The sequence below is a fragment of the Ochotona curzoniae genome, unplaced genomic scaffold (genome assembly GCF_017591425.1).
Source record: "Ochotona curzoniae isolate NIBS_2020 unplaced genomic scaffold, NIBS_Ocur_1.0 contig_2210, whole genome shotgun sequence".
Lineage (NCBI taxonomy): Eukaryota > Metazoa > Chordata > Mammalia > Lagomorpha > Ochotonidae > Ochotona > Ochotona curzoniae.
Window position 1 is genome coordinate 2,721,683 of NW_024465369.1, and position 24,395 is coordinate 2,746,077.

Here is a 24,395-nt window from a genome sequence, read left to right on the forward strand (position 1 = left end):
TGTAAGCCGTGTTTATACCTCTGCTTTGAGTTCTTATTTCTGAATCAAAAACCCAGAATAAAGATTAGGATACAAAGTCCCCTCACTAAGGTACTCCATCACAATCTGAATTGGTGAATTCATCAGTGTTTTCAGTAGTATCTTGAATAGAACTTCAGAATGCAGCTGGTATTGTAAGCTGAGTTTGGAAGGCAGCAAGGAAAAGAGTTTAAGTCGGATGAGTGGCAGTCTCGGCTCTCATCAGGAGGCTAGCCTTGAGAAAACTGGTTAATGCCAAACTATGTACAGATTCTTGAAGCCAAGCAATTCTGCCATCTGAGACAGCAGCCTGAGTTAAATGGCCTTTGCCTTGCTGATTCAGGTGCCCCTCTGGTAGGGATGTACATCTGAACAATGAAGAGTGTAATTCCAAACAGATGGTTCTATCTTAAAATCAACATGTCACAGAAACAACAGAAAGCTCTTGGAACCAAGATCGGTGGGTGAAAATATCAGTGTTTGCTAGATTCTGTTTAATGTTCCAGGTGCTGTGACACAGCAAATTAAGCCATTGCGTGTGATGCCAGCATGTCATATTGGAATGTTGGTTTGATGCCTGGCTGTTCTGTTTCTGATTTAGTCCCTGGTTACTGCACCTGGGAAGGCAGCAGATGACGGGCCCCTGCTACCTGCACGGGAAACCCAGATGGAACTCCTGGCTCCTGGTTTTGGCCTAGCTATTGTGAACATTTGAAGACTGAGCCAGTGATTGTGTGTGTGTATGTGTGTATGACCCTATGTCTTTCTTTCATGAAGCTCTACCTTTCAAAGAAATAACAAACTTTTTTTATTTGAAAGCTGAAGTCAGTACTCTTTCAAAAAAAAAAAAAGTATTGATTACTATTGAAAAGGAAGATTTACAGAGAAAAGTCTGTCTGCAGGTTCACTCCCCAAGTGGCCACAATGGCCAAAGCTGGACTGATTGGAAGCCAGGAGCCAAGAGTTTCTTCCAAGTCTCCCACGCAGGTGCAAGATCCCAAGACTTTAAGCCATCCTCAACTGCTTTCCTAGATCACATGCAGGGAGCTGGAAGGGAAACTGGAGCAGCCAGGACACAAACTGGCACCCATATGGAATCCTAGCACTTGGAAGGATTTAGCCACTGAGCCATCGTGCCAGGCTCAGTGCTCTTATATAGTAATACAGGAGAGAGAAATTTGTTGACACCATTTTCATATGTCTGTTACTGGGATCTGGATATACCATGTAAGCAAATCTACATTCTGCACTTTCCCCACAGAGTTTAACATGTTTGCCCATAAGTAGTTAACCACTCCAAAATTCAGCATAGTATTCAATTTTTTAGAGAATGCTAAATATCCCTCCAAAATTTAAAAAATGGCTTTATAAGATTACATTTTGAGTCTTACAAATAAGAAAGGAACACAGCCCTTAACTATTTATCAACTATGAAAAAAATTTTTTAACTCAGCAAGTTTCAGAGAAAGAAATTAGCACCCACGAAGACCCACCTCATTGTAGATTTACCTCATCTCACCGAGACTTCGTCTCACTTCTATTTATCAAGAACTTCTAACAAACGAACTTGACTTTGACAAAGCCTGGTGCTACTGTTGAAATCCAGATAACATTAGTTTTTAATTATGCCTTCTTGATGTGATGGCAGCCAATAACAACGATGTGGATGTCACTGAAAGCAATAGGAGTACGTGAAAGGGAAGGCAGTGGTCATAGAAACCTTAGCAAAACCATCTAGCACACCAACTTAAAGGAAAGGGGCTCGTAACACATAGTCTCAGCAACTTTCACTTCTGGAAGTTTTACCAACATTCTGAAAAGCAATGTTTGAAGATAGTGTTTCATTCAAATGAGATGGGTAAACAGCTCTCATAAAGTTTACCTGCAGACCCATTCGTCTTTTCTCAGATCTTTATGCCCCCACCAGCCGATTCAGGCTGAGCTAGTTCCAGACATGCTTGATTCAGCTACAAATTGGTGGGGTCCTGCTTGCATTCTGTGACTAATTACAGTGAAGGCAGCCTCAGCTTTGTGGCCTCACCTTAACTACTCCACCTCGTAGGAGATTTTTGAGTTCTGGGACCCTCAGATAATGAGATGCTAAGGCCCTCTGCTCCTCTGATTAGACCTGAAAGCCCCTGAGATCTTTACAGTTAGGATTGCTGCCCATGTAAACAATCTACCCTTTCTTGGAACTCTCCTTCTCACCTTGTTCTAGTCCCCTTGGCAAGAATTAAGTGTCTTTACTCAGCAGGCAAGAAAACATAAGGTGTTTTTGCCATTTATTTTTTGACTAAAGACCTTAGAACTGTCCAAAAGCAGAAGGAAAATATCTAAAGCAAGAGAGGGTGTAGTTCTAGACAAACTGTAAACATTAGAATAATTTCCCTGTGCTGAAGAAGACTTTCTTTTCTTGCACAGGGGGTAATCATGCCCAAAGCTTCTGCAAGCTTTAAAATGGAACTGAGTTAATGACACGGCAGGACCTGAATAGAGGGGCTAGCCTGAATTTGCAGGAAGAAAACAAAGCTCCCTTAACCATCACAACCCACAGTGAAGCAGTAACAGCATCTCCAGTGGAACTGGGGAGACAGTGTGGATGGAGGTTCAGTGGCTTCTCTTCATGAAGGAATGGTTCAGGAGCTGGAGGGCAGAAGGCCGCTCATGCTGGTCCCTAGGAAGGAAACAACATCTTAGAAGGAGCATCAAATCACGAAACAGCCCTGAGTTCTGCAAGATCCACTCAAATGCCCACTGTAAAACCGGAAGTACAACCTCTGACAGACATATGGGAATCTAGTGTTGAAGTGTCTTAAGGAAAGAATTCAAACTCTCCTTCACAGTCAAATGGTGACAACAACACTAACCCTCCAGGAAAATTAAATAATAATGTATCAAAAGGCATGGAAACTGGAATTAAAAGATCAAGCAAGGGCAGGTGTTTGGCCAGGCAGTCAAGATGCCAGATGGGACACACATCACACACAGAGTGGATGAGAGTGCCCGGCTTTGGCTCCCAACTCTCCAACGTCCTGCTAATGTGTATCCTGGAGATGTTCTTAGGTCCCTGCCACCTATGTGGGAGACCTAGGTTGATTCCTCAGCTCCCACATCCAGCTAGTATGAGCATTCAGGGAGTGAAACAGTGGTTTCAAATACTAAAATTTGTAATGAGAATTTTCCCATGAACGTTCTAAAAAGTCCCCTCTTACATGTTTTTAAACAGTGGCACCATATTTCGAAATTCAGTAGCTATTGAGAGTCCATAATTGAAAAGACTTTTAAAAGATGTTGAAATATACTTTGGTGATTTACTCCAGTAATTCAGTCTGGGGCACTCCTAGACACACACTGAATAAAGACAGACCAGTCCTAGTACTACTGTAGCTTAGTTTTCTTCTTTAAGAAGTCATGAAGTAGACCCTGAGCCAGACAATGAACTAATGAAGTAGTCAATGGTGAGCTGCAATGCCTAATTCCCAAAACATTCTTTTGGTAAAAATCAGTTATCTTTTCATAACTGTAAAAGCAAATTGACCACTGGATCATTTTTTAGGTGAAAATAGAAATAAAAATGGAAATTACAATTTTTAAATGTTTTTTTTTGCTTTCATTTTTATACATTATTTCTCACCATCAGGAGGTCCCACTTGATTTCAAAAATCCTCTTTTCCACCTGATTGTCATTCTAATTCTAATATTCCATCCAATATCCCAGATACAGTCAAGCTCATTAGTGCTTTTTTTCACCATTTATTACTTCCTAAATTGCTCTCTAGCCAATATTGCTATTAAACAAAATAAGTTCCTCCCTTCCCATCATCTCTGCTGCATTTGGAATAGTTGTTGCTCCCTCCCACCTGTAGCAGTCTCTGCTTAGACCAGTGGGAACTTGTAATCTCAGCTCTTCTCCCATCCTAGAGTAACTCCAGTCCTCCCCCTGTGCCTCGCTCCCTTCTCCAGTTCCATACTACCCCGATGCCATGCACGTTCCATGATCCAACTACACCTTTCAAATCACTTCCTTCAGCTTGGGAAGTTTTTTCACTACTTTAACTATTGATCTCCAATTAATTTTGGGGGGGACGGGGTCACATTTACGGAGAAGGAGTTAGAGAAAGATCTTCTATCTGCTGATTCACTGCCCAATTGGCTACAAAGGCTGGAGCTGAGCCAATCCAAAGCCAGGAGTCTGGAGTTTCTTCTGGGTCTCCCATGCGGGTGCAGCGTCCCAAGGCTTTGGGCTATCCTTGACCACTTTCCCAGCCCACCAGCAGCAAGGAGCTGGATGGGAAGTGGAGCAGCCAGGACGTGAACCAGTGCCTATATGGGATCTTGGCACATGGAAGGCAAGGGCTTTAGCCACTAGGTTACCATTCCAGGCCCCCTCCTACTGATTTTTAAATATGTACTTCCAATTTTAGTTGACTCTCTTCAGCTCCAATTCCATAATTTCAAACATCTCTAGATGAAGGGAGCTATTTTCAAAGTTCTCCCCTTGGGCCTGGCGCGATAGCGTAGCGGTTAAAGTCCTTACCTTGAATGCACCAGGATCCCCTATGCCCGCAAGTTCTAATCCTGGCATCCCTGCTTCCCATCCAACTCCCTGCTTATTGCCTGGGAAAGCAGTCGAGGATGGCCTAAAGCCTTGGGATCCTGCACCCGCGTGGGAGACCCAGAAGAAGCTCCAGGATCCTGGCTTTGGATTGGCTCAGCTCCAGCCGTTGCGGCCGCTTGGGGACTGAACCATTGGATGAAAGATCTTCCTCTCTGTCTCTTCTCCTCTCTGCATATCTGACTTTTCAAATAAAAATAAATAAATCTTTTTTTAAAAAAAGTTTTCCCCTGTTCTTATAACTTTTCAATTATTTTTCCCATCACCCACACTCAGAACCACAAAGTCCTGGCACTCTTCTCCCCTGCCAAGTCAATCCCACTGAATCAACGCAGTCAAAGTCCCAGCTCTGGGTCCCAGCACTGGATGCCTGCCTGGCCTTTTGGCCTCAGCAATAGCCTCTCTGTAACACCTTTCAGCGCATGTTTTCTGCAGGTGACTCTCTACATCAAATCCCTTGTAGCATACCACCCTTCACTCTCTAATTCAGAAAGGCTGAACTTGGTCTGGCTTTCCAGAATTTTCAGCCTACCAGTAGCAGGACCTGCAATTGTACTTATTTCTCATTGCTTCCACAAGTGCATTTGTCTTCTGGGCAAGCCTTGCTCCTGGAATGTTCATAATGACCTCTAGGAATCTTAGGAATGCCCCAGACTATAGTTTCTGTCCATCCACACGCCCCACGGCCCACTGTTACCACATCATGTGAGTTGCTGGAGCCCTTAGGATCTTTGCCACAGAGTTTCAGGAGGTAATTGTTTGCATATGACACAAATTAGTTAAAGGGTGTTAGTTTTCTCCCTACGGAGTCCTGTGTGCCCCATACTGTGCTAAGCTGTTTATATATATGGTTTGACTTAACTTTCACATCAATCCTGTTATTAATTATGTGGGTTTTGTATTGCTTAGTTTATGAAGAATGGTTCAAAAGGAAAGCAAAAAAATAAGCACTGTTTTTTGTTTGTTTGTTTTTGTCTAAGATTTAGTTATTTTTGTTGGAAAGGTAGTTTACAGAAAGACGCAGAAAGATCATTCATCTGCTGTTTCACTCCCCAAATGGCCACAAAGGCTGGAACTGACCCGATCTGAAGCCAGGAGTCAGGAGTCTCCTCAGAGTCTCCCATGTGGATGCAGGTCCCAAGCACCTGGGGCATCCTCTGCTACTTCCATAGGCCATAATCAGGGAGCTGGAGGAGAAGTGGAGCAGCCAGGACATGAACTGGCGCTCATATGGGATGCTGGCGCTTGCAGGTGAAGATTAGCCTACTGAACCATTGCACCAGGCCCCAAATTCCACTCTATGTAAAGCTTTCTGTGGGTGTATGTGTGAGAGTGTAACAGAAACTTGACGGAAAATGAGAATAGCTAGCAAGTGATTTTTAAAAACAGATTTATTTTTATTGGAAAGAGAGGAGAGAGGAGATCTTCCATCCATTGATTCACTCCCCAAGTGGCCACAATGACCAGAGCTGAGCCAATCCAAAGCCAGGTTCCTGAAGCCTCTTCAGGGTCTCCCATGCAGGTGCAGGATCCCAAGGCTTTGGGCCACTCTTCACTGCTTTCCTAGGTCACAAGCAGGGATCTAGATGGAAGTGGGGCCTGCCAGGATTAGAACCAGTGCCCATATGGGATCCTGGTGCGTTAAAAGCAAGGACTTTAGCCACTAGGCTACCGTGCCGGGTCCAGCAAGTGCTTTCTAATTGTGAGTCTATAATAACTATTAGAGTCAGAATAAGGCATCTACAGTAGCTGTACAAGCTTTATGATTAGCCTTCAAGGCTGGCACTTTGGCACAACTAATTAAGCTGCTGACTGTGATGCTGACATCCCATACAGTCTCAATACCAGCTGCTCTGCTTGCAGTTCAGCTTCTTGCTAACACCTGGGCACCAGGCACCTACAGGCAAAACCTGGATGGAGTTCCAGGCTCCTGGCTTCGACCTGGTCCTAATTGTTGGGGCTACTTAGGGAGTGAAATAATATACAGAAGACCTCTCTCTCTCCCTGTATCTGCCTTTCAAATAAATAAAAACATTTTAAGAAAAAAAAATATTAACCTTCAAATCTAGAGCTGATCCGTGCGATATTCGTAACACCACACTATCCCTCCTGCGGAGTTTTTATTGTGGGGTTAGACAGCTCCAAAGCTCTGTCCTCAAAATCCACACTGGAACAAGGGAAGCTTCTGCATCCAGTGACGTCCAGAGCTGCATGCCTAGAGCAAGCGCTGCTGCTCTCACTCACAGGGCCTTGCCAGGACAGGCTCCCAGGTGAGGGCAGGGAGGGGGCTCGACACGGGAGAGGCACATCCTTGAGCACACCGGAAGCCTGTGGATTTCCAGCATCATTCAGAAAGGGGAAAGGAATCTCCTGTGAGTTTGGAGTGGCCCTAGGTGTTTAATAAAAGCTCCACGCTGGGGTTTTCACCCAGGGATAAGAAAGCACACTTCCTTGAAAGACAGAAAATTAAGGTTGAGCCTCAGGCGTGCTGTTCTGTAACCAGATATTGAGCCTCGCTGGGTTGGTAGGATCATTTTGTTTTTCATCTTCTTATAGGGACCAGAAACCCCAACCCAACTCTCCAGGTCTCCCCCATTACACACACACACACACACACACACACACACACACACCCCTGAACCAAAACTCTCTCTCTCTCTCTCTAGATTTTTGACACTCTATTCTCTTCGTTTATATTTTAAATAATCAGAGGAGGCTTGACCCAAAGTTTGAAAACCGGAGCACTAGTTCATCCCTGCTCACTTACCAGTTTAACATTTTAACCAGAATTTTATTCCATAGAGAGGAGAAAGGAAAGGGCAAAGCAGGAAGGCTTGTGTGTTTTTAAGGGCTTTTCTGCTTCTCCTAACACTCCTCAACTTGATGTTTGAAACATTCCAAGTGAAAGTTTGGCTCAAGCTGGTTTTCTCATTTTAAGCGCAAAGTGATGTTATTTCACCAGAACCAGTCCATAGGAAGGCACGGGCCAGTGGTGATTATGTAATTATTTAGCAAATCGGCAAGCCCATTGATCTGGGGAGGTGTTGTCAGGAGTTGATCAGACGGAAGTGCTGTCTGCTTAAAGCACTGCTCCCTATACCCAGCTACAACGATGGGCACAATCACCGCATATAACTGTTAATGAACATCTCACCACCAAACTGCTCCACCTCGACCTCCTTATCAAGGCAGAGTTCTTACTGGGCCCTCAATTGCAAGAGGAATGTCAGCTCTTTGTAATCGCTGGGCATTCACCCTCCCCTTCCTGCTTCCAATTTCTCACCTGGTCAGGCACACGCGCACGAAGTCAGCTGCATTTTCTGAGCAGTGTGCAGGCAGAGAAGGCATCAGCCCTCGGTGAGCTCCGATGTAGAACATGGCTGCCATCCTGTCCATGGACGCCAGCGGTGGCTTTCCTGTGGCCATCTCAAACACAGTGCACCCGATGCTCCAGATGTCGGACTTCCTGCCATAGCCAGACTCACTGATGACTTCTGGGGCCATCCAGTATGGAGTACCATGCATAGACTTCAACATGTCACTATGGGTGCCATTCAAGCCTGCCCAAGCCAAACGCTTGGCACAGCCAAAGTCAATCAGCTTTATGATTCCAGTTGGCATGAGCATGACATTGTTCCCTTTGATATCTCGATGTACCACACAGTTCTCATGGAGATAAGCAACGCCTTGCAGAATTTGCTTCGTATACTTACAGAACACTATTTCTGGCAGCGGCCCAAACCGGTTTATAATACTGGCGATTGAGCCACCAGGAACAAACTCCATGAAAATGCTTACAGTGTTTTCTTCCAAGCATGTCCCCAAGTAGGCCACAATATTGACGTGTTTCAGTGCTTTGAGAAGATCTACTTCTTCCTGAAGTTTCCGGTATTCTTTTTCAGTAGCTAACTTGTCAGAGGTATCCAGAGCCACCTGTTTCACAGCTATTAGCTGCCCTTGGCTCGTGAGACCACAGTACACCTAGAAACACAGCCAGATCTCATTAAATTCACATAATGTAACTGGTTCACACAATGTCTTGTGTGACACTTGACTCTCCCTTCTTTTCCCACATCCTTGTCTTGTCAAAGTTGATGCATCCCCATAAAAATGCAGAATATTTAAGCAACTACAGTACTTCAGCAGGAGATGGAGATGAGTGGCCTGGGGGACTGATGCCACGTAGGCTTGGAGTCACATGCTTTGGGTTGGTTAGAATCTTGGCATCCCCATTGACAGCTACATGACTTGTCTTAAGTTGTATAGCCCACATGACTTCAGCTTTTCCTATCTGTTCAGCTGAGGTCACAATTTTTCACTCGTGGATTTCTCTAACAGCTGTATGAGATTGAGAAAGATCCTCACAGAGCAAAAGAAATTTGGCTAGTTCAGCCTTAAAGCTTTCCGGAGAAGGAAGGAAGCAGGTGGTGACAGTCACCCTTCTAATACGATCTCAGTGATTCTGGTCTTCCTACATTCTCACTGATTCCTGGACTATCTACAGTTAGAGAGATTGTACAGGTGTTCTTCGGAGGACAATCTGTTGTTTACATTATGCAAATACCAGCCAAAGTGCTAGATTTTAGGTGGTCTCACATCCAATTCACAAAATGTAAGGAACATCTCTTGCTTTGGATACCCAGTAATGACTCTTACAACTTCCAAAGACATATTGAGCTGTTGAAGGGAGAAATATTTTTCCCATTGGACCTGAACCTGAGAGAGTAAGAGGTTAAACATGCAATGGCCATTATACCGTCATATGAAGCCTGAGAATGAGGCTAAATAAAAAATAAAACCTGAGTCTTATGACATAGTTTGGCCTATGAAAATATTTTTATAGAAAAACAAAACTACTGTAGACTTTTCCATTGCATAAGACAGTAAACATGTTTCTTGCAAGCTGGTTTGAATTGGGTTTTCTCTTTCAACTGAAAGGTTGCTAAGTACAAGAGTGTGGGCACATGGGCATGCATTCCTCTCAAATATGTAAACAATATTAAAAATAAAATAAAATAAAAATAGAGTGTGGGCAGAAGGGAAGTGAAGAGCAGGGTGAGGGAACAGGGAGGGACTGAGGAAGAGAAGGGAGTTCTGACTTCAAGTTTACAGTTTATGTTTGAGGAGGACCCTTGGAGCGCGCCTCCTGTTGGGGATCGGGATGGGTGGGAGGTTGGGTGGGGCTTTTCCCTTTGTTACTCCCCTAACCCCAGATACAGGGGAAAATGATAATATTAGCGTGGAAACAATGGTATTACCTGCTTTCACCCTGTAGCCCTTGACCCTTTGTACCCTAATCAACTAAGATTATTAAAATAAAATTTTAAAAATGTTTGCAGTTTAACTTACTGTGCCATAGGCTCCCTTCCCAAGGATTTCACCCTTGGTCCACAGGATAGAGTCTTCATTCTTTAAACTAGTCTCAGAAAATGTCTTCTTTTCATTTGCACTGAGAAATTGCTCCTCCCCGTCAAGTATCCTGAACCCATTATTATACCTCTGTAAGAATGAGATGAAGATCCTTATTAAACTCCAAGTTACTGGGAGGTAGAGAAGGAAGAGAAAGTAGGGTCTTCCAGTAAACCAGTGAATACAAGACTTTTCTCTGTCATTCTACTTGTCAAATAATTTTTTTTTTGTAGAGTCCTCCTTCTAAGCCTCTCCATGGACATTCTCACCATTCATGTATAACTTTCTGAGACAAAGATTTCCTTAAAAATGACCATGTGGGAGCAGGTGTTTGGCCTAGAAGTTAGAATGCATATATCCCTGTCAGAGTGCCTTGGTTTGATACACAGCTTTACCCCTGATTCCAGCTTCCTGATAGTACAGAAACCTGGTGTCAGCGGGGATAGTTCAAGCAAACAGATTCCGGTTAACTAAACAGAAGACCTAAACTGATTTCTGGGCTTCTGGTTTTATCCCAGCTAAGAGAACAATGTGGACAGAGCAAACCAGCAGATGAAAGCTCAGTCTCTCCCCTAAATAACTTTTTAAAAAACATTAACTATGTAATATATTAGTTGTTATTGTGTCCCTTCATTCCTTCTTCCTTTCTTCTCTCCTTCCTTCATACCTTCCTTCCTTCTGTCCTTATTTCCTTCCTTCCTATACATTTACTTGTAAGGCAAAGGTACATAGAGAGGGAAAAAAAAAAACAAAAACAAAAAAACAGAGAGAGGGAGCCCTTCCATCTGTTGGTTCACTCCTAAAATGACCACAATGGCCAAAGCTGGGCCAGGCTGAAGCCAGGAATCTCAGAACTCCTTCCAGGTCTCCCAAGTGGGTGGCAGGTACCCAAGTACTCAGACAATCCTCTACTGCCTCCCCACATGCATTAGCAGGGAACTAGACTCAAACTGGTGCTCACGGAATACCAATGTGGCAGGCCATGACTTCACTCACTGTGCCACCATGTTGGATCCTGCTCATACACATTTCTAAAGCACATTTTGCCTTTTGTATTTTATAGGTAAAAGCCATAGGTCTATTCATCTCTTGACCCACATAGCCCTGCAAGCTTGCGGCTTTTGAGGATGACCTCCACAGGTCCCTATAATGCAAGATTATGGTAGTATGTGCTGTCTTCCAGGTCCCCACCCTCAACTTTGTCTTCAGGATCCCCATCACCATGTCTAACCTGCTCCTAAAAAGATGAGAGAAACATAGGACCCGGCATGGTAGCCTAGTGACTAAAGTCCTTGCCTTGCATGCGCTAGGATCCTATATGGGCACTGGTTCATGTCTCAGCTGCTCCACTTCCCTTCCAGCTCCCTGCTGGTGGGCTGGGAAAGCATAGAGGATGGTCCAAAGTCTTGGGACCCTGCACCCAACTGGGAAACCTGGAAGAAGCTCATGGCTTCTGGCTCCTGGCTTCGGGCCAGCTCAGTTCCAGCTGTTGCAGTCACTTGGGGAGTGCGCTGAAAGATGCAAGATCTCTTTCTTTCTCCCTGTAAATCTTCATTTCCAATAAAAAAATAAATAAATCTTTTTTGAAAAAAGGAAGAGAAGCATACAAATTCCTGACCACACAACAGAAATATTCATAATCATAAACATGTCCATATTTTTATAAGTGTACATACTTCTAAATTTAAATGCTGCATAATCCATCAACATGCATGCACACATAGATATCACACATGCTCATCCATAGAGGTACTGAGAGATAATATACAACCCAACAATGGCCACCCCACAAATAAAATACCCTTCTGACCTAGAGTTGTAGGAACCAACCCAGCAAAGCAAGCGTTAGCCACAGTCACCAGCACAGGGAGCCAGGGTGCCAGATGCAGTCAGACTTGAAGGAAGTTAGACCACTGACTCACAGCCTCCCTTGTGATGTCCAGTCCTAAGCAGTTGTGAGTTGATTAATACTAGCTTTTCTAATTATACTTACCATTTCAAACTTAGGAACAGTTAGACAAAGTCAAGCATGACCTCTAGCAGATTACACAGTTCACCCTACTACTGCTTCCCTAAGCCAACAGCCTCCAGTGAAGATTTCCCACCTGTCAGCTGTAAAGTTCTCCGACTCCTCTGCCTGTCTGAGTCTCTCTCAATGGAAGTGATGGTGGCTGACTCCCTGAGTTGATAACTGTTGTCTGTTCTTTCTCTCCACAACACACACATATCCTCAGGCACAACGAATCTCCAGAAGCATATACACATACATAAACTTACATACACAAACATGTACCGCAGTCTCTGTCACACACATATACACAGACTACACTGGTCAAGGCCAGCCCAACAGGTTAAGGAAGACACTTGCTGCTACCCCAAGGAGAATCCCCAGGCCAACTGCCTAAGCCCTATGTGGGAGCTTGTGTATCCTGCGAAATATCCACCCTAGACACACTGAGTCAATGTGTATATTATAACAGGATCCCCCAAAATTCACATTATAAATAAATACTACTTTTCCGATTGGCTTACCAGGGCTAAAATGGGCTTTTTTTTTTTCTTCAAAGATTTATTTACTTTTATTGGAAAGACAGACCTACAGAAAAAAAAAGAGACAGAAAGAGAAAGATCGTCCATCTACTGGTTCACTCCTCAAATGACTGCAACAGCCAAAGTTGAGCCAGTACAAAGCCAGGAGCTTCTTACAGGTCTCTCACATGGGCGCAGGGTTCCAAGAAATTGAGTCATCCCCAGCTGATTTCCCAGGCAATAATTAGAGAGCTGGATGGGAAGTGGAGCAGCCGGCACATGAACCAGCACCCACATGGGATGCTTGCATTTGTACGTGGAGTAGTCACCTGTTGAACCATTGTGGCGGCCCCAAAGTGCTCTGTTTTGATCTTTACTGGTACAGTGGGTGGAAGATTCTCTCTCTGTCTCTCTCTCTCTGTTTCTCTATCTCTTCCTCCCTCTCTGCCTTTCTCTGTTTTTCCCTCCCTCTCTGTCACTCTTTTCCTTCACAGAGGTAAGTAAATTATCATGAGGATTCAGAGACATGGGAGGGCACTTTGGAAACCGGAGATCCTGCAGGTGTGCCCTTCTCAAGAATGTCCCCCTGCCTCCAAAGCTCAAGCTAGGTTTCTCCTACTTACTCTGCTACATTTATCTAAACTAATGCCTAAGGACTGCTTGGCAGAGAAATGACCACAAAAGGTCAGACTTTTGACTCAGCGATTGCAGTGGCATTAGGAGCTGATTCTGTCTTCTGGCATGTTGATTGCTTCTCCAGTTTGAAATGGTGAAACGCTAGGCTCATCTCTGACAACACGGTGTGCACACACATATCCCCATTTCCCAAAAAACTGCCTCCCTCCTAGCAGAGACCAAGTTTACCCAGAGATTGGAGTTGGCCTATTAGGATAAGGAATATTTCCACTGCATGTTGCTTAAAAGCTGAATTCAATTGCTGCATGACTTGCTGGGCCTTAACTTCTCCATCCATAAAATGGGGATGTATTTGCACCTTTAGTACTTGTAGGGATATTTTGATGTCAGAAATACAATATACATCCTAAATGCTAAGTTCTTAGCAAACCCAGCTACCCCCTCCCAAATGCTGAAAAAAACTATGTTCATCCTACCCCTATCATGCTGACACTGCATTCGTGTTCAATTCATAACACTTCAATTTGACCTACCATTTTTGTCTTTAAAACTTGGTCACAGGAAGCTCATGAATTTAAGGGGAAAGTAAAACAGACAGAACTCAAATCTGTTGATATTCTTCTCTCCCATCCACATCCATGTAAAACAAAAATATAACATTTTCCTCCCTAAAATTTTTGCTGAATCTTTCTTGAGAGTTGTGTTCTGTGTACTACTATGTCTTCTGTTAGCCCAGACACAGAACCCCAGGAGGCTGTACTCATGTTTTTGTGTCAAAGTCATGAAACAGCTGAGAAAAAATACCCATGTGCCCTGAATCTTTGAGAAATGTACATTTCAAGTCTTCATATGCACGTTTTGTTCATATGACAGGGTCTACATTTGCTTCTGCCTGCCTCACATACTTAACCTACAGCAAAGCTTTGCCTATAATTCTCTTTCAGCTGATAACTGAAACAGTATCTGCTATTGACTGGAAATGTTGTCACTGAATAAAATCCTGACCTATTGAAACAGGTTGCTCTCTACGGACCTGCAACCTTTTTCTTTAACACAATTTTGGGTTTTGGTTTAGTGTTATATGATCTTAATTTATTGTGATTACATTGCAATGCCTACTTCAGCTAAGTTCCTGAAATCAGACAACATAACAAAAATATCTTGACCTGCAAACCAGGGGACATGGATGACAATCCTATGACCAAACACCGTCGCTTGGCCAACACTCTGTGTGTAAGATTAATGATTTCCCATTTGCAAATAAGTGACCTGAACCAAACTGTCTCTGGGGTCCTTTCCACCCTGCTTCTAATTATACCAACCTGCATCTTGACATTTGTTGTGTTTGTGCCCAGTCCCTTCGTACTACATCCTCTCCTACTGAGGACATGGTCTGAGTTTTCAGGATCTGCTTCGTTCGCCATTATTTGGCAAGAGCTGTTATCTTTCTCATCAAGTGCTAACAGTTCTGCCACTAGGCAGCCTAAGAGCTCATCAGTCAATTCTTCCTTCTTTACGGAGTCCAGCCTTTCTTGGGAAACTAAATTTTTTCCGAGTGTTTGATATGTGATTGACCTATCTGCAAAACTATCATGATCCACTGAACGTGTCCTGTGCTGATATGTTGGGGAAGAGGTCCTTTCCTGTTTCTCTTGGAAAGGGAAACTCATGAACATTTTAGACACATCTGAAAAGCTATCAGACTCCAAGTTGTTAGTGAACCTTGGACTGGCATTTAGGCTATCAAGAGATGCTGTATCTTGCTTTTCTTGCAATATATGCTTGTCAGAACTCTTCTCTCTGGGCAGTGCCCAGCTGTTTTCTGAAGGGACACACGAGGTCTGACAGTACAGCCCTTCCAGTTCTTGTAGATCTCTAAGGCTCATGGTGAGTATCTGAGTGCTAGAAACACTTCCATTAGCAGACTCTTCTATGGACACTCCTTCAACAGGAAGGGACTCGTCCCGTTCAGTAGACGTCTCAGGAGACTGAACCAAGTCCATGGGCTGAACTTCATCTTTTGTGACTATAAAGCCATTTTCTGAAGACTTTGTCTGTTGACCTGGCTCTGAAATACCAGCACCATCCTCAGTATCTTGCAGTTTGCTCTCTACAGACCTGCAGCCTTTTTCTTTAACACTTACAACTTTGGGTTTTGGTTTAATGCCAAGAGCAGCCTTTGGGGGTTTGATATGTAGTCTTTTCTGGGGAAGTCTTGTTCTGCCATTGCTGTTCCTTTCATTGTGTGAAGATCGGCATTTGTTGGTGACAGATCCACCAGATGGAGCTGAGCAAATCTCACGGCAATATCGGTTTGTATGCCGGACAGCTTCTCTCATGTGACAGTAAACAGGGGTCCCAAACATTTCATAGATTCCTGGTCCATTAGCAGCTGAGTTGATTTCTTTGAACATGTCACTATATTTGAGATCTAGATAACTCAATCTCTGTTCAGTTGGTTGAACAGAGAGAGGAGTATGTGATTTTTTTATCCCTGAATTTTTACAGATGCAAGGAAATGATGGCTTTTTAGGTTTCTGAATCCAGTAAACTGATGACTTCTTTTCCACCTGTGGCATAATCCTTTGAAACTTGGGCTGTTGCCGAGGCCTGGCATCAACTAGTCTCAAAGCAGGGAAAACCTGAGTTTTTATGCTGGCTTGATGCGTAGTAGGCTTATTCAACCCTTCAATGGAGATCATGAAGTTCTGAGGTGTCTTGTTACTTGTCTTCGTCTGGGAATCCAACTTATTCTTGTGAGTATTCAACTTACGCTTGTCATTCTCTGGGTGTGCAAGACAAGCATGGCTACTGCTCTGAATGGTGCTCTTTCTTTTTTGGAGACTAGGTTTGGCTACATCGGGTTCCTTGGGGGTTCTATCTCCTGGGAAAGTGATCTGGGCAAGAGGGACCATTGCATTTGTTGCTGGCTTGGTTTCTTCTGATATCAATGTTTTTACGGGTGTCTCCACGTCATCATGATCTCCCAGGAGTTTCCCAGAGGGACCATCAGAGTCTACATGGGTCAAGCTTTCAGATACAGTAAGCTCCTGTAAGATATTGTTGGATTCCATTCCTTCACTCGTACAAAATGAAATGTTCTTTGAATCAGATTTTCCATTTCTAATGTTTTCACTGGGGTTTGTAGTTATTCTTGAATGCTGGGCTTCTGGGAGATTAGTTGGAATGGGACACACAATTTCTAAATCCTGCTTGTAGTTTCTGACTCCTGAACCCTCTTTCCTTCCTGATGAAATGGATAGAGAATTCTCTTCTGCTTTCCTCATTTCTCTACCGTGGTCATCACTCTTCACTGCTGTATCTGCAGGAATATTGTCTTCCTTACATTTCTCAAAGGCCACCAGAGAATGCCCCTTTTCAAAGTGAGAGATTCCCATTTTGTCCCATCCTTCTCCTTCCTTGACTTGCCTGTTCACCTCCCCCTCCGGATATTGTCTTAGATGGTCAGCCTTGCGGAATGAGCACATATTTCTTGACCAAATGGAGCTGTCCGATGACCTGAGAGTTTGATCCACCAGCATCTTCCCTGGGTCTTCCTGTTGCGTGCTGGATGGACTAAACTCATTAGATTGACTTCCAGGCTTGGAGAGCTTAGGTACAAAGGATGTTTGACTTGAAATATTTCTTTCTCTCTCCTTTGGAAACTTGTGATTTGGGGGAATGGTCAAGATACCAGATCTCATGGGCTGCAGTGATAGTGGTGGCAGAGGGAACTGAAAGGAAAGAAAATATAGGCAATGAAAGAAGAAATATGTGCATGTCATTAAAGTTGCTTGAATATAGTTTAATTTTCCCCTAGAAGTATCTTAAATAAAGTATAAAGTTTTCTTGGGGAACATAATTTGAAAACTAAAATCTCACTCTCAGGAGATTTTTAGAACCAAAAAAAGATAATGCATTTAAAACACAAGATAATTATAAATATAAAAATTTATGGCTATGTATTTGTGAGTGAAGGATATACAGAAATTAAAAACTCAAGAACCATTTTGTTTCTTTTCTGTTTTAACTTTCCATAGAATTAAGACACTTTTAAGAAGTTAAATTTATTTGTGGGACAGAGAAAGAGGCAGACACAGAGGAGACTGCCACCTGCTGATTTACTACCCAAATATCTGCCTCAGCTGGGGGTGGGCAGAGGTGAGAGTTAGAAGGGAGAAACACAACCCAGGTCTCCCCCACGGAGCTTAAGAACCTAATCACTTGGGTCATTGCCACTACCATCCCAGTGGCAAGAAGCTGAGATGAAGAGTCAGAGCCAGAGCTTGAACCCAAGCATTTTCACGTAGGTGCCTTAACCATTAGGCTAAATGACTGTTCCCTGATGTAAGATTTTTTTTTTTTTTTTAGGGATTGGCACGGTAGTGTGCCAAACTAATCCTCAGCCCTGTGCTGCCAGCATCCCATATGGGCACCAGTTCATATCCCGGTGGCTCCACTTTCTGAGAAAGCAGCAGAGGATGGCCCAAGTCCTTGGGACCCTAATACCCTCTCAGGAGACCTGGAAGAAGCTCCTAGCTCCCAACTACAGATTATTCAGATCTGGCCATTGCAGCAACTTGCAAAGTAAGCTAGCAGATGGAAAACCTCTTTCTCTCTCCTTTCAGTAAAATCTGCCTTTTCAATAAAAACAAATAAATCTTAAAAAAAAAAAAAACATTTTTGAAAGCTCCCTAGGAACAGTTTAAAACTGGTCTTAGCAATGTTCATTGGATGATTTATTAGTGAGAAATTTGTACTGGAACACAGCTACTCATCCCTATGTGTCGACTGTGAAGAATGGCTCCCACACTTGAAAATTAGCAATCCGGGTTGGCTTTGCATTTTTCGTTGCCTTCAACTGCTATCAAACTAAGACAGTTTTTATTATCACCAACCTCTAGAGGTCAGTGTAACTCAATGTATAAAATTCAACTTCACAGGCATTAAGCTATAAACTCCTGTTTACAATTTAATCACAATACATGGAGAGATTCACAAAGTTCATGAATATGCACATAATGAGAAAGTTATGCATGAGTCCTAAATAGATTTCTGCATCAAAATAAGCTTGTCTTTGGAATCCATTTTCTCACAAATGTTGAGGTACACTCACATTTACAGGGCACGAGTCTATATGTTCAGTTTTCAATCTCATGCCAAGTGTAAGGCAGAAGGCAGAGGAACCTGGCCCTAGAACCTCAAACATTAGAAGATGCAACGTGATGTAGTCAATGGTCTTTTGGATATTTATAACATCTTTTGGGAGCAGGCAAGTTTATCAACTTTTACCATGTTACAGATTTATTGAATTTCGAGTCATGCCTGCGGTTGCCTACACTAAATGATTTTATAGGCCTTACACAGCCCATGGGCTGAATGTTCCCCACACATAGACATTTGCCATTTCTCAAAAATGAATTAAGAGATAAAAGCAGATTCCTTTGGTTCTTAAACACTTCCCTAGTAACACACAGTAAATTTTCTAAAGGTCAACAAATTTCTTTTTGTAACACCTAGCAGCACCTATACATCAATATTTTTTCCCCAAGGGTGATGGGATACAGATGACTGAGAAAACTGAAGGACTACCATAGCTTTCTAAAAGCTTTATTTGTCGAGTGGAAAACAAATCTTTCCACTACTGAAAAAAAAATTGCCTAATTTCAAGGTAGGTTGAAAAAAAAAAAAAAAAAGCAACTGACAATGGGTCCGTGAGAGCTACTCATCTTATTATGAACAGAATGGGAAACACCACAAAACAGCCAGGCCCACAAAAACCCATCATCCCCCAGGAGTGACTGACTACTCTAGAAAGCTTTTGTAAGATGTTATTTTTGCTGAGATGAAATTTCTGGGGACTTGCATCTGAACTGTTTGGTGAAGTTTATCTTTAACAAGAAAGGTTCTTTGATTTTAGTTCTTAAGTCAAAAATACAAAAACGAATCTTACCTCCATTCGGCTACTTTGCTTTGTGTAAGATGTAGAAAATTCTACAAGAGAAACACACGATAATTGGGTATTTGGGGTCGTAAAGAGAACATAGTCTTAAACCAGAGTTTGTAGATAGAATCATCAAAATGTTAAGGTTGGAGGAAAAGTTGTAGAAACTAAAAGAGTTTTGTTTTGTTTTGTTTTGTTTCCCCCTGTGGAATCCACTTGGAGGCAAGCATGGGATGGTTACACAAAACTTTCAGCTGTGCCACTAGGAAGGCTTGTCTTATACAATAATTCCATTAACAGTAGTTTCAAAATCTGAAAATACTAAGTTGAAAATCCCAGAAATAAATAAGTTTCAAATCGCATAACCTTGCAAGTAGTGTGATGAAGTCTCACTTCATCTGGCTCTGTCTTGCCCGGGGTCGGGAACCCTCCCTGTGTCCAGTGTATTTGCACAAAGCATGCCTCCCACCTGCTCCCATCTGCAAGCCCTCTCATCTATCAGGTAACCCGTCAGGGAGATGCAGCATCACAGCACTTGTGTTCAAGCAACACTCAGGAAGTACCTAAAGAATCAGGTCATGATCCCTGCATCCTCCTCCTTCTCACTTCATCTCATCACCGAGGTGTTACATCATCTCTTATCCTCACAATAAGCCAGGTGAGCAAGGTAGAAAAAAATCTTTTGAGAGAGGACAGTCTCATGAACTTTTATGCAGCATGCTATTATTATTATTACTGCTCTATTATTAGTTATCATTATTAGTCTCTTATTGTGCCTGATTATAAATTTACATATTTACGTTATATATTTATTTTTATTGAAAAGGCAGATTTACAGAGAGGAGAGACAGAAAGATCCTCCATCTGCTGGTTCACTCTCCAAGCAGTCGCAACAACTGGAGCTGAGCTGATCTGAAGCCAGAAATTCAGGAGCTTCTTCCAGGTCTCCCATTCAGGGGCAGAGTCCCAAAGTTTAGGGCAATCCATCCTCGACTGCTTTCCTAGGTCACAAGTAGGGAGCTGGATGGGAAGTGGAGCAGACAGGACACAAATTGGCACTCATATGGGATTCCGGTGCATGCAAGCCAGGGACTTAGCCACTGAGTCAGTGCGCCAGGACCCCGACTATTCAGAGAGCATCCCAATAGTGGCTCCCTGCACCTGGTTTCTCATAGGTAATGACAGCCAGAGTGTACCTGCCCATAACACAAGGAAGAATCCTGAAATGATGAGACTGAGGTGGTACAGAGGGTGGCTGGGCCAATCTTTCGCATAAAAAAATGAAGATCTCAACTATGATGTCAGCAGATGTCTTGAGGATTTCCAAAGCTGTTTCTAGGTTTTGTTAGCTCAGGATGAAAGCAAACAACCGCTGGGGAGTTCAGCCTCTGGTTGCCAAGTCCATGACCTCCAACTACGTGTTGACCAGCCAGCTCTTTCACCCTCAGTTCTTAGTACTTTTGTTTGGAAAGCTTGGACTGTACAGAAATATGAAAACATTCATGTTTAATTACCTCTAAACAGCTGTCTGAATTACATGGGTCATAAATTCTGAAAAGGGGAATGAAGTGGCTGGTGTTCTGTCACGATGTCAGCATCCCATATGAATACTAGTTCAAGTGCTAGCTGCTCCATTTCCAATCCAGCTCCCTGCTAATGTCCCTGAGTAAGCAGTGGAAGACAGCCCAAGTGCTGAGTTCCTTGCACTTGTTTGGGAGACATGGTGAAGCTCCTGACCCCTGACTTCACAGCCCTACCCATTATGGCAGTTGAGGCATACAACAGCAAGTGGCAAGTGGAAAAACTTTCAAGTGTTGGTTAGAAAAGATGCAGGATGAAGAGTACTCTGAAAGATTTCCAGCAGGAATATAGAGGAAGGATCTCTCTGGTAGTTAACAGCATGGGTCAAAAGCCTTTTAAAATATCACAGAGTGCAGAAGGTGTTTGGCCTAGCATTTAAGAATCTGTTTGGTGTCTCTGTATCCCATATCACAGCATCCAGGTTTGAGTCCCAGCTCCACCACCCCATTCCAGGCTCCTGCTAATGGGCACCCTGGGAAACAGTAAGTATTGATGGAAACAGTTGGGTGTCTTCCCAACAACATGGAAGATCTGGATTGAGTTCTTAGCTTCCAGCTTCACCCTGACCTAGCTGGGAGCCAAGAGCTTCCTCTGGGCCTCCCATATGGGTGCAAGGGCCCAAGGACTTGACTCATCCCATGCTAATTTCCCAAGTCATCAATAGAGAGATGGTTAACAAACAGAGCAGCCAGGAAGCAAGCCAGTGCCCTTATGAAATGCCAGTGCCACAGGGTTGAGGATTAGCCTGTTAAGCCACTGCGCCAACCCCTGATAGTAATCTTTTACTCACAGCTGAACACCTTTACAAATGAACCAAATGGGGCCCAATGGCGTGGCCTAGCAGCTGAAGTCCTCGCCTTGAACACACCAGGATCCCATATGGGCGCCGGTTCTAATCCCGGCAACTCCACTTCCCATCCAGCTCCTTGCTTGTGGCCTGGAAAAGCAGTCAAGGATGGCCCAAAGCTTTGGGACCCTGCACCTGTGTGGGAGACCCGGAAGAAATTCCTGGCTCTTGGGTTTGGATCGGCATAGCATCAGCCGTTGTGCTCACTTGGGGAGTGAATCCATTGGATGGAAGATCTTCCTCTCTGTCTCTCCTCTTCTCTGTATCTCTGACTTTCCAAATAAAAATAAATAAATCTTAAAAAAAAAAATGAACCGAATGTCTTCCCTTCACAAGACCAACTTTGTAGATATTTGAGGAACAAGACCTTGGACATTTAGTTCTGCAGTTAAGATACCCCTGGCACATTGCATCCCATGTTAGAATTCCTGGATTTGAGTGCTAATACCACTTCCAAATCCAGTTTTCTACTCATATAGATTCCAGGAGACAGAAACTGGTGGCTCAAGTGCCTTGGTCTTTATTACTTATATGGGAAACCAGATTGGTTGCTGGGCTCCTGTTTTCAGCCTGTCCCAACTCCTGCTGTTGTGGGCATTTGGGCATCAAACCAGCGTGTAATAGATCTCTCCCTTTCTTCCATCTTCTCTCCCTTTCAAATAAAAAATTTTAAGTAAATAAATAAAGTTTTAAAAAAAAGCCTTGGGTCCACTTCAGAGTTCACACCTGATTCTCACCCCTTTTATACCTATTAAGTCTATTATGCTTCAACAACATGTTATGAGAAATAAACTAGATATAAGAAGAGACATCCTACACGATTCCATTTATATGAAAGATCTAGAATAGGCAAATCCATTCTGAGAGCGACAATAGAACTGGGGTTGCCAAAGTTCTGGGGGGGGCAGTGACAATAGGGAATTACTGTTTCCTAGGCAAGGTTTAAGTTGAAGAGAGTGGTGATGGTTGCACAATGCTGTTATGAACTTAGTGTCATGGAATGACAAACTTAAAAATGAATAAAATGGTAAATTTGATATATGTACATTTTACCATGCTTAAACATTTTAAAGCACTGTTGTGTTCAAATTTCATGTGAGCATGGGCATTCAGCCTTGCAATTAAGAAGCCCATGTCCTACATTAGAGTGCCTGGGTTCAGTTTCCTGGGCGCAGCTAATGACTGCAGCTTCTTTCTTAGATAGATGCTAGGAGGTAGCCAATGATGGCTTAAGTGGCTGGGTTCCTGATACCCAAGTAGGAGAACTGACTTCAGTTCCCAGGTTCTGGCTACTGCCCTAGTCAACATTCACTGTGGGCATTTGCGGAGTAAACTGACAGGTGGGAGGTCTCTATTTTTCTATCTCTGTGTCTCAAATACATCATTTCCCCCTGTTTGTTTAATCTTGCAATGTACAGATGTGAGGAGATGAGAATTGCAGATCCATGTGGGCCACTGGTAGGGGTGGAAGGGGTCAGAGGGGAATGTGGTTGAGAGAGAGATTCACGGTGGTGGGGAGGGGAGGGAAAGAGTACATAGCTTTCCATTGCCAGACTGCTAAATAAATCATTTTTTAAAACGTCACTTAAATTGTACCCTTCTCCAAAAAGCTTATAATAATAATTATTCCATTTTTTCTTTTATTTGATGGGATTCACCATGGTTCCTCTGGAATGCAAGTTCTTTATTTGCAATAAGCCAATAAATGCAACTTACTGGATTATAGGTTTACATCTGTTGGTTTCGGCCGATTGGTTTAGCAGAGTGGTAAGCAAATTCCAAAGGCAACCTTATCCTTAAGGGAAATGCAGGCATCAGTGCCATTATCTGCTAAATAAGTTTTGGCCTCCATGAAGCTGGAAGTGGGTTCTTCCACTCGCACATTAATTCAGGGATCCGGGAATAAGGCTAAGGTGGACTCAAGTCAGTAGCGACCCTGGAACCTAACAGAAGCAAACTCAAGTCCTTAACAGAGGCCACTAAAATTTCAACAGATAAACATCAGTCAAAGATGAACTCACAATAAAGATTTTCAAACCTTCAAAGAAAAGGATCAACAGAAGTACAAGTCAGTAGAAACCAGAAACAACACATTTGGACCCCAGAAATGTCCGATTAAGCAATGATCAAATACAGAATATAAAAAGATCAGTGTTTCACATGTGTGCAGAAATAAAAGAATCATAAAAATGATATTCTCAATACTGAACAAAGAATATCAGGAAAAGAGACAAGTGGAACTTTTAGAAATAAAATGCAATAGTTGAAACAAAAACTGCATTTAGTAAAAACAAATGAATAGATAACAATGATACACCCTTGCACACCTATAGTAGGGCTAAAATTCAAAGACTGGCAATATGAAACATTCAAGAGAATATGAAAAAAGTGAAGTTTTTTAAGTGGTAAAATTACTTGGGAAAATTCTGGCTACTTCTTAAACATGGCACATTTCACCCACACTATCACCCAACAATTTTATCTTCAGAAACACAAGTTGTCCACAAGAAAGATCTTTGCAAAAAACGTTATACAGGAATGATCATAAGCCACTGTCTGGGAAGACGGCTTCCTATATCAGAGTGATAGTTATGTTAAGTCCCAGCTGCTCCACTCCTAGCCAGCTCCCTGCTAATGTGCCTGGGAAAACAGCCACTGAAATAGTCAGGGTACTTGGGCTCCTGCTACCCACATGGAAAACCCAGATGGAGGTTCCTGGTTTTCACCTGGCACAGCACTAACCAATACGACCCTCTGGGGAATGAACCAGCGCAGGAAAAGTTTTCTCTCTTACCTCTCTGTCGCTTTGCCTTTCG

General features: G+C 43.0%; 1 protein-coding gene across 1 annotated transcript in view; it reads right to left on the reverse strand.

Annotated features, from left to right (window-relative positions):
• Positions 1-2,625: 2,625 nt before the first annotated feature.
• The window catches only part of MAP3K19 (mitogen-activated protein kinase kinase kinase 19), a 55,363-nt gene continuing 33,593 nt past the window's right edge, over positions 2,626-24,395 (reverse strand). Inside the window, exons 9-13 of the mRNA XM_040972010.1 lie at positions 19,161-19,201; positions 14,530-16,941; positions 9,983-10,132; positions 7,917-8,614; positions 2,626-2,692 (exon numbers count right to left, since the gene is read on the reverse strand). Of these exons, the coding sequence (XP_040827944.1) occupies positions 2,626-2,692; positions 7,917-8,614; positions 9,983-10,132; positions 14,530-16,941; positions 19,161-19,201 (3,368 nt within the window). The remainder of the gene's footprint in view (positions 2,693-7,916; positions 8,615-9,982; positions 10,133-14,529; positions 16,942-19,160; positions 19,202-24,395) is intronic.